The sequence below is a fragment of the Culex pipiens genome, chromosome 2, assembly GCF_016801865.2.
Source record: "Culex pipiens pallens isolate TS chromosome 2, TS_CPP_V2, whole genome shotgun sequence".
Taxonomy (NCBI): Eukaryota; Metazoa; Arthropoda; class Insecta; order Diptera; family Culicidae; genus Culex; species Culex pipiens.
The window spans coordinates 86,396,887-86,410,651 of NC_068938.1; the positions used below are offsets into that span (position 1 = coordinate 86,396,887).

The window sequence follows — 13,765 nt, forward strand, 5'->3', positions numbered from 1 at the left end:
AATATCGATCATCTTTTTAGAAAAATCGTTTTAATAAAATTCCAGTCACAATTAATCACTACAAATCACCACGCATTATGATCGTTAGCGAAATTGCCACACTTTGCAATACCCCACTTGTTCCTTCGGATGAGTGGACTGTATAAAATCGGTTTTCGCGGTCAAGTAGAAAAGTTCGGGAGCAAAGACAAAACGCGTCCGTTTGCTAAGTTAACTACTTGAGACTGTTGGTTTATTCGTGTTTGTCGTGTGTTTCGTTACAGAGATCGTGTGTTAGTGTGTGTGGTCTCGCGCGCGCGCGCTTCGCACAGGGTGTGCCAAAAAACGCCGCTGCTGTTTCTCGTGCTAGGGATGCGCAAGTAGCGCAACATCCTCCCCCGCGTTGAAATCGTATTTCAATCCTCGTCCTCGTCCAACGGCAGCAAGCACACCTCGGTCACCGCGCGCTTGAACTCCGCTCCGTTCGCCATGCGCACCGTAACGACGCGAGTCACGCCGTCCTCTCCGGGGTGCGCGGTCACGATTCGTCCAAGAGGCCACTGCAGAGGTGGCGCGTTCTGGTCCACGAGCAGCACGAGCGAACCCTCCTTGATGACCTTCGTCTTCAGCCACTTCGATCGGTTTTGCAGCTCCGGCAGGTATTCAGCTGTCCACCGCCTCCAGAAGTGCTGCAGCATGGTCTGCACCAGCTGCCATCGCGACAGTCGGTTCTCCTTGAGGTGCGAGTAGTCTGGTTCTGGCACGGCCTGCATCTCACGTCCGATCAAGAAGTGTGCTGGCGTGATCGCGGTATAGTCCGACGGGTCGTCCGAGCTCGGCACCAGGGGCCGCGAGTTCAAAACAGCTTCTATCTGGGTCAGCGTGGTGTAGAGTTCCTCGTAGGACAACTTTCGCTCGCCGACAATCCGCTTCAGGTGGTGCTTGACCTGCTTCACGCCGGCCTCCCAGATGCCGCCGAAGTGTGGACTCCGCGGCGGGATAAAAGACCACTCGATTCCCTTCTCGACGCAGTAGCTGGTGATCTTCTTCGTGGCGCACTCGTTCTGGAACATCTGCCAAAGTTCGTGCAACTCCGTTTTGGCCCCGACAAAGTTGGTCCCGTTGTCGGAGTGCATCGTTTTCGGGCACCCGCGTCGGCTGGCGAATCGTCGCAAGCTCGCTAGGAAGGCGTCCGTCGTCAGGTCCGAGACCAGCTCCAAGTGAATGGCCCGGGTCTGCAAACACACGAACAAGCACACGTAAGCTTTCGTGATCTGGGGCTTACGCGTGGCCGATGACGTCTTGATCCAGAATGGCCCGGCGTAGTCCACACCGGTGTTCGAGAAGACCGGAGCTGGCTGGACACGATACGACGGGAGGTCACCCATCAGCTGTGTCGTCTTCAACGGGTTCGCTTTGAAGCACACGATGCACTTCCGGATCACTTGGCGGATCGTACTCTTCACGTTGAGCGGCCAGAATCGTTGTCGTACAACCGCAAGCAGACCTCGTTGCCCGATGTGCAGGTTGTCCACGTGCAGTTCTCGGACGAGTGCTTCGGTGATCGGGTGCTTAGCCGGCAGCAGCATCTGGTGACGGCTATCGTACGGCACGAAGGCCCGCTTGATCCGGCCACCAACTCGCAGAAGGCCGTCGTCGGGATCCAGGAACGCCTTCAGCCCGTTGAGTCGATGGTTTGTGTCCGCACCGTCCATCAGTGCAAGGATTTCTGGCTGGAATGCTTCGCGTTGAACCAGCCGTACGATCACGAGTGTCGCTGTACGCATCTCCTTGGCGGTGAGTCGTCCCTTCACCACCTCTGTTTTGCGCGACTTGACGAACCTCGCTAAGCGCACCAAGTAAGCCATGCTTCTGACGATCCCCGTGAAACTGCTCAACTTGTCAAACATCGGGAAACGTTCGACAGGAACTGTCATGGCCAGCACCACTCCAGTTCGCATTTCCGGCAGCTGGTCGTCCGGAATCTCGATTTCGTCCGCAGCCGCGGCTACGGTTGTGCGTGGTCGGCCCTGCCACCACTTCTTGGACTTGATCAGCTTCTTCGGTGTGACTCCCCGCGAAATCAAGTCGGCCGGGTTTTCGTGCGTAGCAACGTAATGCCAGTGGAAGTTTTGCGTCAGTTTTTGGATTTCGCTTACCCGATTCGACACGAACGTCTGCAGCAGCTGCGGGAGTTTCTTGAGCCAAGCCAGGACGATTTGCGAGTCGCTCCAGAGGTGCACCGATTCGAACTTGAGTTCCGTGGCGCTCAGGAACTTCACGACCATTCTAGCGAGCAACAGTGCCGCCAGCAGTTCAGCTCGGGGGGTCGAGATGGCCTTCTCCTTGGGCTTCCGTTTCTTGGGCAGGATTCGAGACTTGCTGCAGATCAATCTCATCTCGGTCTCCTCGTTCGCGAAGAAGCCCTTCACGTAGATGCACGCACCGTAGGCCAGATCAGATGCGTCCGCGTACCCGTGCAGTTCTAGCTTGAGCGCGCCTTTCCAGGAGATCCATCTCGGCAGTCGCACCTCTCTCAGCGCGGTCAACTCGATGCGGAAGCTCCGCCACTTCTCGCCGATGTCTGTTGGGACCGGGTCATCCCACTCGATGTGCAGCTCGCCAACTTCTCGCAGGATCAGCTTCGCGTAAGTGATGACTGGCCCAAAGAATCCCAGCGGGTCGAAGATCTTGGCCAGCTGACTCAGAAGCTTCCTCCGAGTCACTTCTTCCAGGTCGTCGAAGTCGGGCACTGACACCGAGAACCAGTCCTCAAACGGGTTCCACGTAACGCCCAGCGTTTTCACGATCGTCTTCGAGCTGTCGTCGGTGACCTCGAACGAATTGCCACGCAGCTCTTCAGGGACCTCTCGCAAGAGGTCGGAGTGGTTCGCGCACCACTTGTGGGCGCCGAAGCAGGCTTTCGCTAGGAGCCCGGTCATCTCCCGTTGGAGTTCGCACGCCTCAGCAAGCGTATCGGCACCCGTCAGTACGTCGTCCATGTACGTTCCCTTGTCGACCACCTCGGCGGCCCTCGGGAACTCGTCTTCGTGATCTGCTGCAGCTTGTTTCAGCGCCATGGTTGCTTGGAACGGCGAGGGTCCCAGGCCGTACGTCACCGTGAGCAGCTCTCGAACGGTGAGAAAATCGTTCCGGTCGTACCTCCAAAAGATTCGCTGGTACCTTGTGTCTTCCGGATGGACGCGCACTTGCCGGAACATCTTCGGGATGTCGAGCGTGAAGACGAACTGGAAGCCTCTGAATCGGAGCAGGATCGCCGTCAGGTCGTTCTGGATTGTTGGGCCGATCCTCAGAACGTCGTTGATCGAGACGCCCGTGGACGTCTTCGCCGACCCGTCGAACACGACCCGCAGCTTGGTGGTCGTACTCGTGGGCCTCAGCACGCAGTGGTGCGGCAGGTAGAACGCCGATCCCGGGTCCTCGTTCGGTGCTTCTTCGATCTCTCGCATGTGTCCGAGTTGCTCGTACTCTCGGATGAACTGCGAGTACTGCTCCTTCAGTTCGGGCTGCTTGTCCAGTTTCCGCTCCAGAGCCAGAAAACGCCGCAGCGCCATCTCACGCGAGTCTCCCAGCTCGCGCTTGCGTTCGTTGAAAGGGTGACGTACCACGTAGCGCCCTTCCTCAGTTCGTTCGTGTGTGCGCTGGAAGTGCTCCAGACACATCTCGTCGTCCGCCGTCGGGGATGAGCGGATCTCGTCGCAGGCCTCCACCTTGTAGAAGCTCTTCAGCAGCTCGATGAGCGGCTCTTCTTCAGACGTCTGGCAAAGTGCGCGCGCAACGACCGTCGCATCGCTCGCAATCACACCTCCGGCAATCCAACCCAGCTTGGTGTTCCTCAGCACAGGTCGGTCGGGGCCGAGTTCGTATCGGCCGTCTAGTAGCAGGTTCCAAAAGTATTCGGCGCCGATCAGCATATCGACGCGTCCTCGTTTGTTGAACGCCGGGTCGGCCAGCACAAGTTCGCTTGAGATGGGCCACTCCGAGGCGTCGAAGGATTTCACCGGAAGCTCACCAGTGATTCGTGGGGTCACCAGGAAGTCCAGTTCAGCAGCAAAGTTTCCGTGGCGAGACCTGATGGTCGCGCGCAGTCGACGGCTAATCCGGGTTTTGTTGCCGTTCAGACCACTGACACTTTTGCTCTTAAAGGCTTCGCACTTCCACAGTTCGTGAGCGGCCTTGCACACTGGACACTTTTGTTCGTTTTTCGATTCACTCAGCGTGTGGCTTCTTCCCGCCGTCTTCGGCTTCGCACTCTCCTTCGCTGGTTTCACTTTGGTGTCGATCTTCTCGGAGATTCGACACTGCTCTTCCAGGAACGCCATCAACGCAGCGTAGGTCGAGAGCACGTTCTTCTTCTGCTTGGCCTCCCAGGCCACCTGCAGCTTCTTCTCCATCTTGCCCACGATGAGGTTGATCAGCATCTGCTCGCCGAGCCCAGCCACCGGTAGTTCCTGGTTCCTCAAGGCATCAACGTTCTTCGTGCAGGTGTCGATCACCTTCCGCAGCTCCGCAGCATCCTCCTGGCTGATCTTCGGTAGACCGTAGAGTTTGTCCACGAGCTTGTCCACAACGATCCGCTTGTCCTCGTAGCGCAACGTGAGCAGCGCCCAGGCGGCGTCGTAATCGTTGTTGTTGATCATCTCGTCGTCGATGATGCCAGCTGCTTTCTCTACGAGGCAATCCCGCAGGTGGTAGAGTTTCAGGGCAGGCTCTTCTTGTCGATAGCGGTTCATCAGAGTGGTGAACAGCGCCTTGAACGCGTACCACTTCTCGTAGGACCCATCGAATTTGGGCAACGGCACTTGCAGCGGTGGGAGGTAGGGCTGGGCTGGCTGCTGGGCCGGCGCTCCGGGCGCTGGGGCAGCTGGTTCCGCCTTCGGCACGACATCGATCAGCGTGCTCAACTTCAGCGACACTTCGTTGAAGACACCCTCGAACTCCACGTACTTCTCGGTTTGCACTATGTCTTGGTCTTCAGAGAGCGGCAGTGCGTAGATCTTGTTTTGCACCTCGTTGCACTCGCCGTAAATGTTCTCCAAAGCCCGCTTCTGCAGCTGGAGGAAGTGAACGTTTCGAACGTTCGGGTTCGGTTCCTCCTCGCTGTCTCTCAAGGCCGCACGCACACGAAACAGCTTTCCACGCACTGCCTCTCTCTGCTTCACTAGCGCCTTGAGTTGCGCATCCATCTTCCTCTTTTCTTCTTTCTTCTTCTTTTCCGACTTTTGTTCGGCCACAGACTTCACTCGCGGCGTCGACGGAGTCTTTGGTAGTGTTGGTGTCGGCGACGGCGACGGAGATAGTGGTGGTGTTCTTGGCGTTCTCTTACTTTTCCCGAACGGCGTGGACATCGTCCATCTCGCTCACACACTTTTTTCTTGCTGCCCGTCCGCCATTTGCAAAACCAACCCACGCCAACCAAAGCCGACCGAATCTTCCGGAAAAGTTCACTTTTTCACCGTTTCTTCGCAAATTCGGAACGCCTTCGGGCAATTCCGTCGGGATCGCACTTCCCGGGTCGCTTCCGCCGTTCCCCGGAGGAGGCTACTCTTTGTTCTTCGGCAGCAACGCGCACTTCCGCGTCGCCAACATCCGATCGCGGATGTTTCACTCGCACTTTTTCTCGCGATAAAAGGAATCACGACGATTCCACCGGTTTCCCGCGTATCCGGTTCCGTAAGGACCAATGTTCCTTCGGATGAGTGGACTGTATAAAATCGGTTTTCGCGGTCAAGTAGAAAAGTTCGGGAGCAAAGACAAAACGCGTCCGTTTGCTAAGTTAACTACTTGAGACTGTTGGTTTATTCGTGTTTGTCGTGTGTTTCGTTACAGAGATCGTGTGTTAGTGTGTGTGGTCTCGCGCGCGCGCGCTTCGCACAGGGTGTGCCAAAAAACGCCGCTGCTGTTTCTCGTGCTAGGGATGCGCAAGTAGCGCAACACCACTTTTCTGAAAATGCTTGATTTTTCATCATAAACGCGATTTTTCCCTAAAAACTGCTCAAACTGTATGGGGGTTGTCATTCCGAACACCGCTGGAACAACAGCGAACCTAGCGGAAAAAACGTCGTCGAATTCTTCAATTCCGTAATAACAGTTCAGTAGGGCGAATCTGCGTTTGTAAACAAGTAGTTTATCCCGCTTTAACTTTACGTGAACTGTCACTTGAGCAAAAGGGACTGACTGCTAGTTTACAAACGCCCTTACCCCTTACCCTCTAAATGTGAGGAAGGCACCAACCACCTAAAGGTGGATTAAGTAACGTTTTTTTTACTGAAATTCAGTAAAATTTTACTGAATTTTCATCTACTGAAATTTCAGTATTTTAGATTTTACTGAATTCTCAGTTAACTGATATTTGTCACTTTGACAGATGATTTACTGAAATTTCAGTAAATTGGTTGTCAAAACAACTGAAATTTCAACAAAAGAAACGACAAATTATTTCGCGGAAATTCAGTAATTTTCTTGTGGCAGTTTGACAGATCATTTGCTGAAGATTCTTCAAACGTTGCTGGTTTCATTTATCAAAATTTGATTTTGCTTGTCATTGAAAATGTTTCCAGTACTGTTATTTATACATTTATTTCATCATCATCGTCCAAACCTAAAAAAACAGGTGAGAAAAACAACGAGGCATTTGATATTAAGATTTTTCTTACCTACAAAATTAAAAAAAAAAACACAACATGTTTGAAAGAGGATTTTTCAACAGCGTTTTTGTTCATTACCGAATTTCAGCAAAAGTGATGATTACTAAATCGCATTCAGTTAATTACTTTACTGAAATGGCAATCCAAAATTTGCTGTGTAGTTTTTTTTCAGAAATTTTATTTTTAAAGCCGCTGTATCTTCACAAGGACTTCGGACAATGGTTCTTATGGACCGATCCATGTGGCCTAATGATTCCCAGCAGCTCGGACCAATCATAACTGGTGGACGATCTATTAAATACGTTCTGACTTCTTCGAGGCTTGGGTTAAATGTTGTTACATGCTGTATGATGGATTCAAGATCAAAGCAGTAGATTTTAGTCCCTAGCAAAAAAAAAAACGGAACAAAAAAGTACAACGTTATTTATTTAGTTTTCCTTTTTTTATTCTCTCTTGCAGTTTGCCCGAAGATTACACTCGAGCAAGTAGTAAAAGTGTTTAGAATCTGAGGTAAGTCCGAGCAGTTGATCCGTTCTGAGTAGTACCCAATGATTCTAATTGTATGATATGGCTTTTCAGATCCTTGTATTTTCATTTCTCTACCAAGAAATGCAATAGTTTCGTACAGAACTACGAAGTAGCTACAACACAAAATACAGCAAATAACAAAAAAATGCAAAGCTTCATCTCTAGTATCGAAAATCATACAAAGAATTTAGACGTATTAATGATCCTTAATATTAAGAAATCCGATAAAAATATCACCAGTACTGTTACTACTACTGCTAAATTTACTACAACTACTATTTCTACTGCTACAAAAAGTACTACAACTATTACTCAAAACAACACGAACAAGTCTGAATACGCTTTTAAGAAATCACTTAATAGTTTGCTAAGTTGTTTAATCGGAGCGGAAAGCAGGCAACCGGAACCGGAACTGTCGAAGGAAGCGAAGGTGGCTCTCAGCGAGGCCTATCAGCAGCTGCGGCGTGTACTGGACGAACCAGAGCAAAAACCACTGTTACTACAATCGATCAATGAGTCTGAGCAACAATCAGGGATTGTATCCGATATTTTACTAACCGTTAAAAGTAATTCAACTATTCGTAAACGTGCTGCGACAACAACGCCGAATATCGATTGCATTGCGTTTGTGGTGATTGGTGTCCAAAAGCAGCAGAAGCAGGAACGTGACCGGCTCGCTGGACAATACTATGCACTGAGCGAGCTCGAACCGGAAACCGGAAAGACAGGTTGCTACAACGTTACGAAAGACGGGAATTTGACACATTTCAATCATCTGATCAAAATCACGATGAATGATAATGACACTGTGAATATGATATGTGATTTAATTGAATACCTGATAACAGTAAACACTAATCATAGTATAATAATTGATGCATGTAGTAGCTTGATCTGTAATGACCAAAACCTAGATACTAAGGACAACAACAATGATAAAGCCATGGCAAATGTTGCAACCGATGCTAATACTTCCGAACAAGCCAAACGAACCTCGAAACTAGTAACAACAACGTACGTTAAGTTTGATGATCTACTGCGCATGTCCGAGTGGGAGAAGACTGTGCAGCGAAGTGGCGCCAAGCTGCCGCGAATGAGACTGTGTGGTGGAGGAGAAGACTCGATCAACAACGGAACCAGTGCTTGGGGAACGCCCGGTACTGGCAATCCTGGCAACTCATGGGGAGGCATAAATCCCCAGCAACCGCCAGCGTGGGGTGCTGGAGCTCCGGGCCAAGCCGGTCCAGGTGTACCGGGAACGTCTGCCGGTGGTAAACCACAACCACCTCCGGCTGCTGGAGGTCCAGGAACACCGGGTGTTGAGAATGCTGAGGGAGGAAATGCATGGGCCGCCGGCAATCCGGTCAATCCGGCCAACAACTCAGGAGGTGCTGCGAATCCAGCTGGGGCCGCAGGTGCCAGCGGCAGTGCATCGAATGCAAGCAACAGTGCCAATCCAAACCAACCCCAGCAGCCAGCAGCCCAGCCTCAGGCTGATGCTCCGGCAACCACACCGAATCCAAAGCTTGAACGTCTGAATACCATGATTGAAGCGTTGCACGCATTGGATGGTTGGGGCTCGGAGAATGTAAACCAGGACACCCGGTGGGATGTGCCAGCTTCGCCAGAGCCGGGATCCAAGCCAGATCCAAACAGTGCGGTCACTGGACCTACCGCTGGAATTCCCATGTGGAAGACCAACACCGGTACCGAAATCTGGGAAGCGAATCTACGCAATGGCGGACAAATGCCTCAGCAACAACCCGTTCAAAAGACTCCGTGGGGACCTACTACAAACCATGGTGGAGTCTGGGGCGAGGACGACGACTCGGGTGACCAAGCCAACGTATGGAACGGAGCCTCTGGTGGTAATCCTGCTGCCGGAACACCACAAGGTGGCCCGTCACAACAACCTCCATGGAATGCCGGTGGTGCCGGTGGCGGCATGTGGGGTCCAGGTGGAGTTGCTCCCGGTGCCATCAAGAAGGAGAACGATTGGGGTGGAAATGCTGGTGGACCAGCTGCCAGCTGGGATCAACGAAATATGCCAACTGGTGGAGCACCAGGTGCTGCCGGTGGAATGGAACCTACCAACATCGATATGCGAAACATTCGTATCAGTGGCGGAATGGACGGCAATCGTGAGATTCGTGGTGATCCTCGTGGCATCTCCGGACGGTTGAATGGAAATGTGAATCTTTGGGAACAGCACCAAATGCCAGGAATGGCCCCGAACAAAATTCCACAAGTCACTACGCCTGTCACGCCATCTGGTGCTGGTGGTCCGTGGCCAAACAATCAACTTCCAGGCCATAACAAGATGCCATCAGGTTGGGAAGAACCTTCGACTCAGGGTGTGCGTCGAAACGTTGACGACGGAACGGCCGTCTGGGGACAAAACACGCTCAGTCGCCAAAACTCGAACGTTTCCAACTGGAAGGAAGGTTCGGAGGGACCATCACGCAACTCGGTTCAACGCAACTCGATTGTCGGAGGAAATCTTCCGGGTGGTCCGATCAGTGCCCGACTTGGCAACTCTGGCCCCATTAAACCGGACAACCTCTGGGGACAAAACAATGTGGGAGGAGGTCGCGGAGCTGGTGGCGCTGGCTGGGGCGATGACGCTGGTGGAAACAGTTGGGAGGAAAAGAACACTGGTTCACTCTGGAACGAAAATCCGTCTGCCGGTGCCGGATGGAACAAACAAGGCAAACAGATGGGTGGCAATAACTGGAACGACGTCAACGGAGGAGACATGGGCTCTGAGTGGGGAATGCCAGGCGGTGGCATGAACAAACCACCGAGCAAGATGAACCCGCTCGAGTACATCCGCAGTAGCAAGCAGTTCCGTATCTTGTGCGAAGGAGGCTTCAAAAAAGAGGACGTTGAGACGGCACTCCGCATTTGCAATATGAATCTCGAAGAGGCTATCGAAATGTTACAGCGGAATGGTTCCGGAGGAGGGGACTGGCGCCGACCGGACGATCACGGTCCTGGGTTTGGAAACCAGTTCGGTGGTGACCGGTTCTCTGCCGGTGGAAACTCATCCTTGCCCTTCCCGGGACAGGTAAGATTAGTAGCTAGATTGGAGGTGATTTACTGGGTATGACATGTTTGGTTTCTTCAACATTTCCAGAACAATCAGAACCCGCTGAGCGGTTTCGGTGGAGGTAATCCAAATCTTAATTTCAACAATATGAAGTTCGGTGGAGGACATGGTGGTGCCGGAGCCGGCGGAGCAGGTGGCGCTGGCGGTCCAAACGGTGCCGGTGCTGGACCGTTCGTACAGCCCTCGGCTCTTACTCAGAATGCACAATCTCAACCGTCGACGCAGCAGCTACGCATGCTCGTCCAGCAGATCCAAATGGCCGTCCAGCATGGTTATTTGAACCACCAAATCCTGAACCAACCGCTGGCCCCACAAACCCTGCTGTTGTTAAACCAACTGTTGAATCATATCAAGGTGAGTTGAGCTTGTCCTCCGCTAGTTGACAAAATGATTATTCTTTTGCCTTTATCTCTCGTAGCAATTACAAGTTATGCAAAGCAATCTGAACCGCAGCGGTGGTGGCGGTGTAAGCGCCGTACAAATATCTCTTGCAATCAACAAGCTCAAGTCGCAGATCGGCAACCTGCAGAATCAGATCACCGCCCAGCAGACGATCTACGTGAAGCAACAGCAGCAGCAGCAGCAACAGCAACAACAGCAGCAAAACAATCCGAACGCGCTGGCCGGTGCGGGCGGTGGCGGCCATCCGGGTAGCGACATGTTCCGCACGCCGGCCGACCTGGCTGGCCTGCCGGGCAACTTTTCCGACATGTCGCTGAAGGATAACGGCAATCCGTTCCCGTCGGCCGGCGGTACCAGTCAGCAGTCGCGGCTGAACCAGTGGAAGCTTCCGTCGACGCCGTCCGTCGAGAAGGATTCGGACCTGACGGACTTTGCGCGCGCCCCGGGAACTACCTCGAAGCCGCCCGGTTCGGTCCTCGGTGGAATTGACGACGGGTGAGTTTTGTGAGAGAGCTTGCGTTAAGTGTGAATTAATGGTTTTTGTTGTTGTTGTTTTTTTTTAGAACTTGGTCCAACGGCCGCTCGATGGGCGATGGTTGGCCGGATTCGAATGCTCAAGACAACAAAGACTGGGCCGCGAATGCGGACGCGTTCAGCGATCTGGTGCCGGAGTTTGAACCGGGTAAACCGTGGAAGGTTCGTACGATGCGTTTTAGGAGGAGTCCTGGGTTGAGATTGAGGGGTTTTTTTTTTGTTTTACAGGGTAATTCTGCCACTCGCATTGAAGATGATCCGACCATTACGCCAGGAAGTGTTGCCCGTTCCCCACTCTCCATCGCAGCTGCCAAAGATTCGAATTTATTTGCCAATAGCAATAGTAACAGTAACAATAACAATACCAACAGCAAATCCTCGCCGACTGAATCGATGACGTCCTCCACCTGGAGCTACAATCCAAGCGGTAGTGGCCATGGTGGCTTCGGAGGAGGCTCCAAACTGTCGAAGAACCCATGGCCGGACAGTATCGTTCCTCCGTCAGATTTGTGGGACAATTCGTTGGGCGTAAAGGGAGGCCGTGTGGCTCCTCCGGGGTTGAAGACCGCTGGAAAGTTGGACGCCAACGGGTGGAACGCTGGCCCAACCGGTCCTACCGGTGCTGGCGGTGGTGGTTGGAACAACAGCTCCGCAGCATGGACGTCGACATGGATTCTGTTGAAGAATCTTACCGCTCAGGTAACCTTCGCCATGGTTTGAGTTGTTCATGTCCTGAACGAACTGTTTGTGCCCCCTCTTTTGTAGATTGACGGTTCAACGTTACGCACACTGTGCATGCAGCACGGCCCGCTGTTGGCGTTCCACGTGTACCTCCACCACGGAATCGCACTGTGCAAGTACTCGTCCCGTGATGAGGCCACCAAGGCCCAGCTGGCGCTGAATAACTGCATGCTCGGCAACACCACGATCTGCGCCGAGATTCCGACCGAGAGCGACGTTCAGAACATCCTGCAGCATCTTGGCCCACCGAGTGGCACCAACGGTGGCATGGCCGGTGGCCAGTCTGGTGGTCAGAACTGGCGACTGGGAGCCGCCGCACAAGCGCCACCTGTACGCACTCCAGGTAGGATTACGAGCGGGGTGGTGTGACCCGTTGAACGGTGCATTCTAACGTGAGCTTCTTCGTTTTAGCCGTTGATACCTGGGGATCAGCTTGGCCCAGCAGTGGTGCGGGATCGAACCTGTGGGCCCCACTCGACGGGCCATCCGACCGAGCAACGCCAGCCAATTTGAACTCATTTTTACCCGAAAGCTTGCTCGGTACTGAACTGAATTAAGCCGCACGAAAAGATACAGCAAGCAACAGCAACAAACAAAAAACCGATAGTTAATTAAGTGAACAAAGTCTATAGGATAGAACGGTAAGTACTGCTTTTTGTTTACTTTTTTTTACGATTTCTACTCGGTTCTATTGCACTACTCGTTCAAACGTCCAAATTATGTGTTCCAAAAAATGGAGTTCGGCCATTTTACTTGTTTATTCGACTCAGTAGCCTATGAGTTCTGAAATAGTTTGTTCTGTCATATTTTTCCCAACCACCGTCAAGTCAAGTTGATTTTTTTTTTCAAGATCTGAAGAAGGATGAGTGAGTTTGAAACAGATTCTGACTGTCGTTTGGACATGCCGGATAAATCGAAGACGCTGTATGAAGCTGCATGCAAGAAGTTTCAAAATTGGCAAGCCAAGAGTCGGGGTCAAGCCACGGAAGGTTAGTGCTTGCTGACCGGTTGGCTATCACCCGAAAAAGTAAAATCCTCACTAAGTACAGATTTTTAAGTTCTTGATGGAACCCAATGACTCACAGAGGTAAATTTAACGAGAGTAAAACAGGATTTGAAGTTCAAGGAAAATACATTAAACCACATGAATTTAAAACAGTGCTAAAACGTAAAACTTTTCAGCACTGTTTTATAAGTAGATCATTTCATCTCTTCCAAATAACAGGAAAAGTTTATAATTTCGCAATGGAATTGCAAAATTGCAAAATTATTTAAACATTTAAAAATTAAAAAAATTAAAGATTTTAAAATTTCAAAATTTTAAAATTTTAAAATTTTAAACCTTTAAAATTTAAAAATTTTATAATTTTGAAATTTTCAAAATTGCAAAATTTAAAAATTTAGAAATTATAAAATTTAAAATATCAAAAATTATAAAACTCAAAAAAATTAAATTCAAAAATTCAAGAATTTAAAAATGCGTTTAAATAGCTTAACTTTTTTCAAAAATTCAAAAAGTCACAAATTCAAAAATTTAAAAATAAAAAAATACAAAAATTCAAAAATGCGTGTAAATATTTTAATTTTTGTTGTTTTTTTTTAATTTAAATTGCCTTTTTTCCATTTCATTTTATTTTTCTTAAACTTTTCAATCTTTTTAATTTTTTATGTTTTTGAATTTCTTTAAATTTGTTATTTTTTTTAATTTCAAAATTTTTGAATTTCTACATTTTATTTTTTTTTTAATTTTTTCTATTTTTTTTTATTTTTTTAATTTTTTTAACCTAGTGTGATTAAAATGGGT

At 50.5% G+C, this 13,765-nt stretch overlaps 2 protein-coding genes across 2 annotated transcripts in view; one reads left to right on the forward strand and one right to left on the reverse strand.

The window, feature by feature from the left end:
- Positions 1–13,765, forward strand: part of LOC120419785 (protein Gawky-like) — a 42,599-nt gene that overhangs the window by 13,171 nt on the left and 15,663 nt on the right. The window contains exons 3-10 of the mRNA XM_039582618.2: positions 7,107–7,157; positions 7,227–10,242; positions 10,312–10,638; positions 10,703–11,181; positions 11,250–11,382; positions 11,449–11,919; positions 11,986–12,304; positions 12,373–12,602. Of these exons, the coding sequence (XP_039438552.1) occupies positions 7,321–10,242; positions 10,312–10,638; positions 10,703–11,181; positions 11,250–11,382; positions 11,449–11,919; positions 11,986–12,304; positions 12,373–12,518 (4,797 nt within the window). The 5' untranslated portion in view covers positions 7,107–7,157; positions 7,227–7,320 and the 3' untranslated portion in view covers positions 12,519–12,602. The remainder of the gene's footprint in view (positions 1–7,106; positions 7,158–7,226; positions 10,243–10,311; positions 10,639–10,702; positions 11,182–11,249; positions 11,383–11,448; positions 11,920–11,985; positions 12,305–12,372; positions 12,603–13,765) is intronic.
- On the reverse strand, positions 396–5,348 carry LOC120419818 (uncharacterized). The gene has a single exon (XM_039582656.1). The coding sequence runs from the start codon at positions 5,346–5,348 to the stop codon at positions 396–398; it is 4,953 nt and encodes a 1,650-aa protein (XP_039438590.1).

Coding starts and splice junctions, on each gene's coding strand:
- LOC120419818 (XM_039582656.1), bottom strand. CDS start 5,348: ATGTCCACGCCGTTCGGGAAAAGTAAGAGAACGCCAAGAACACCACCA.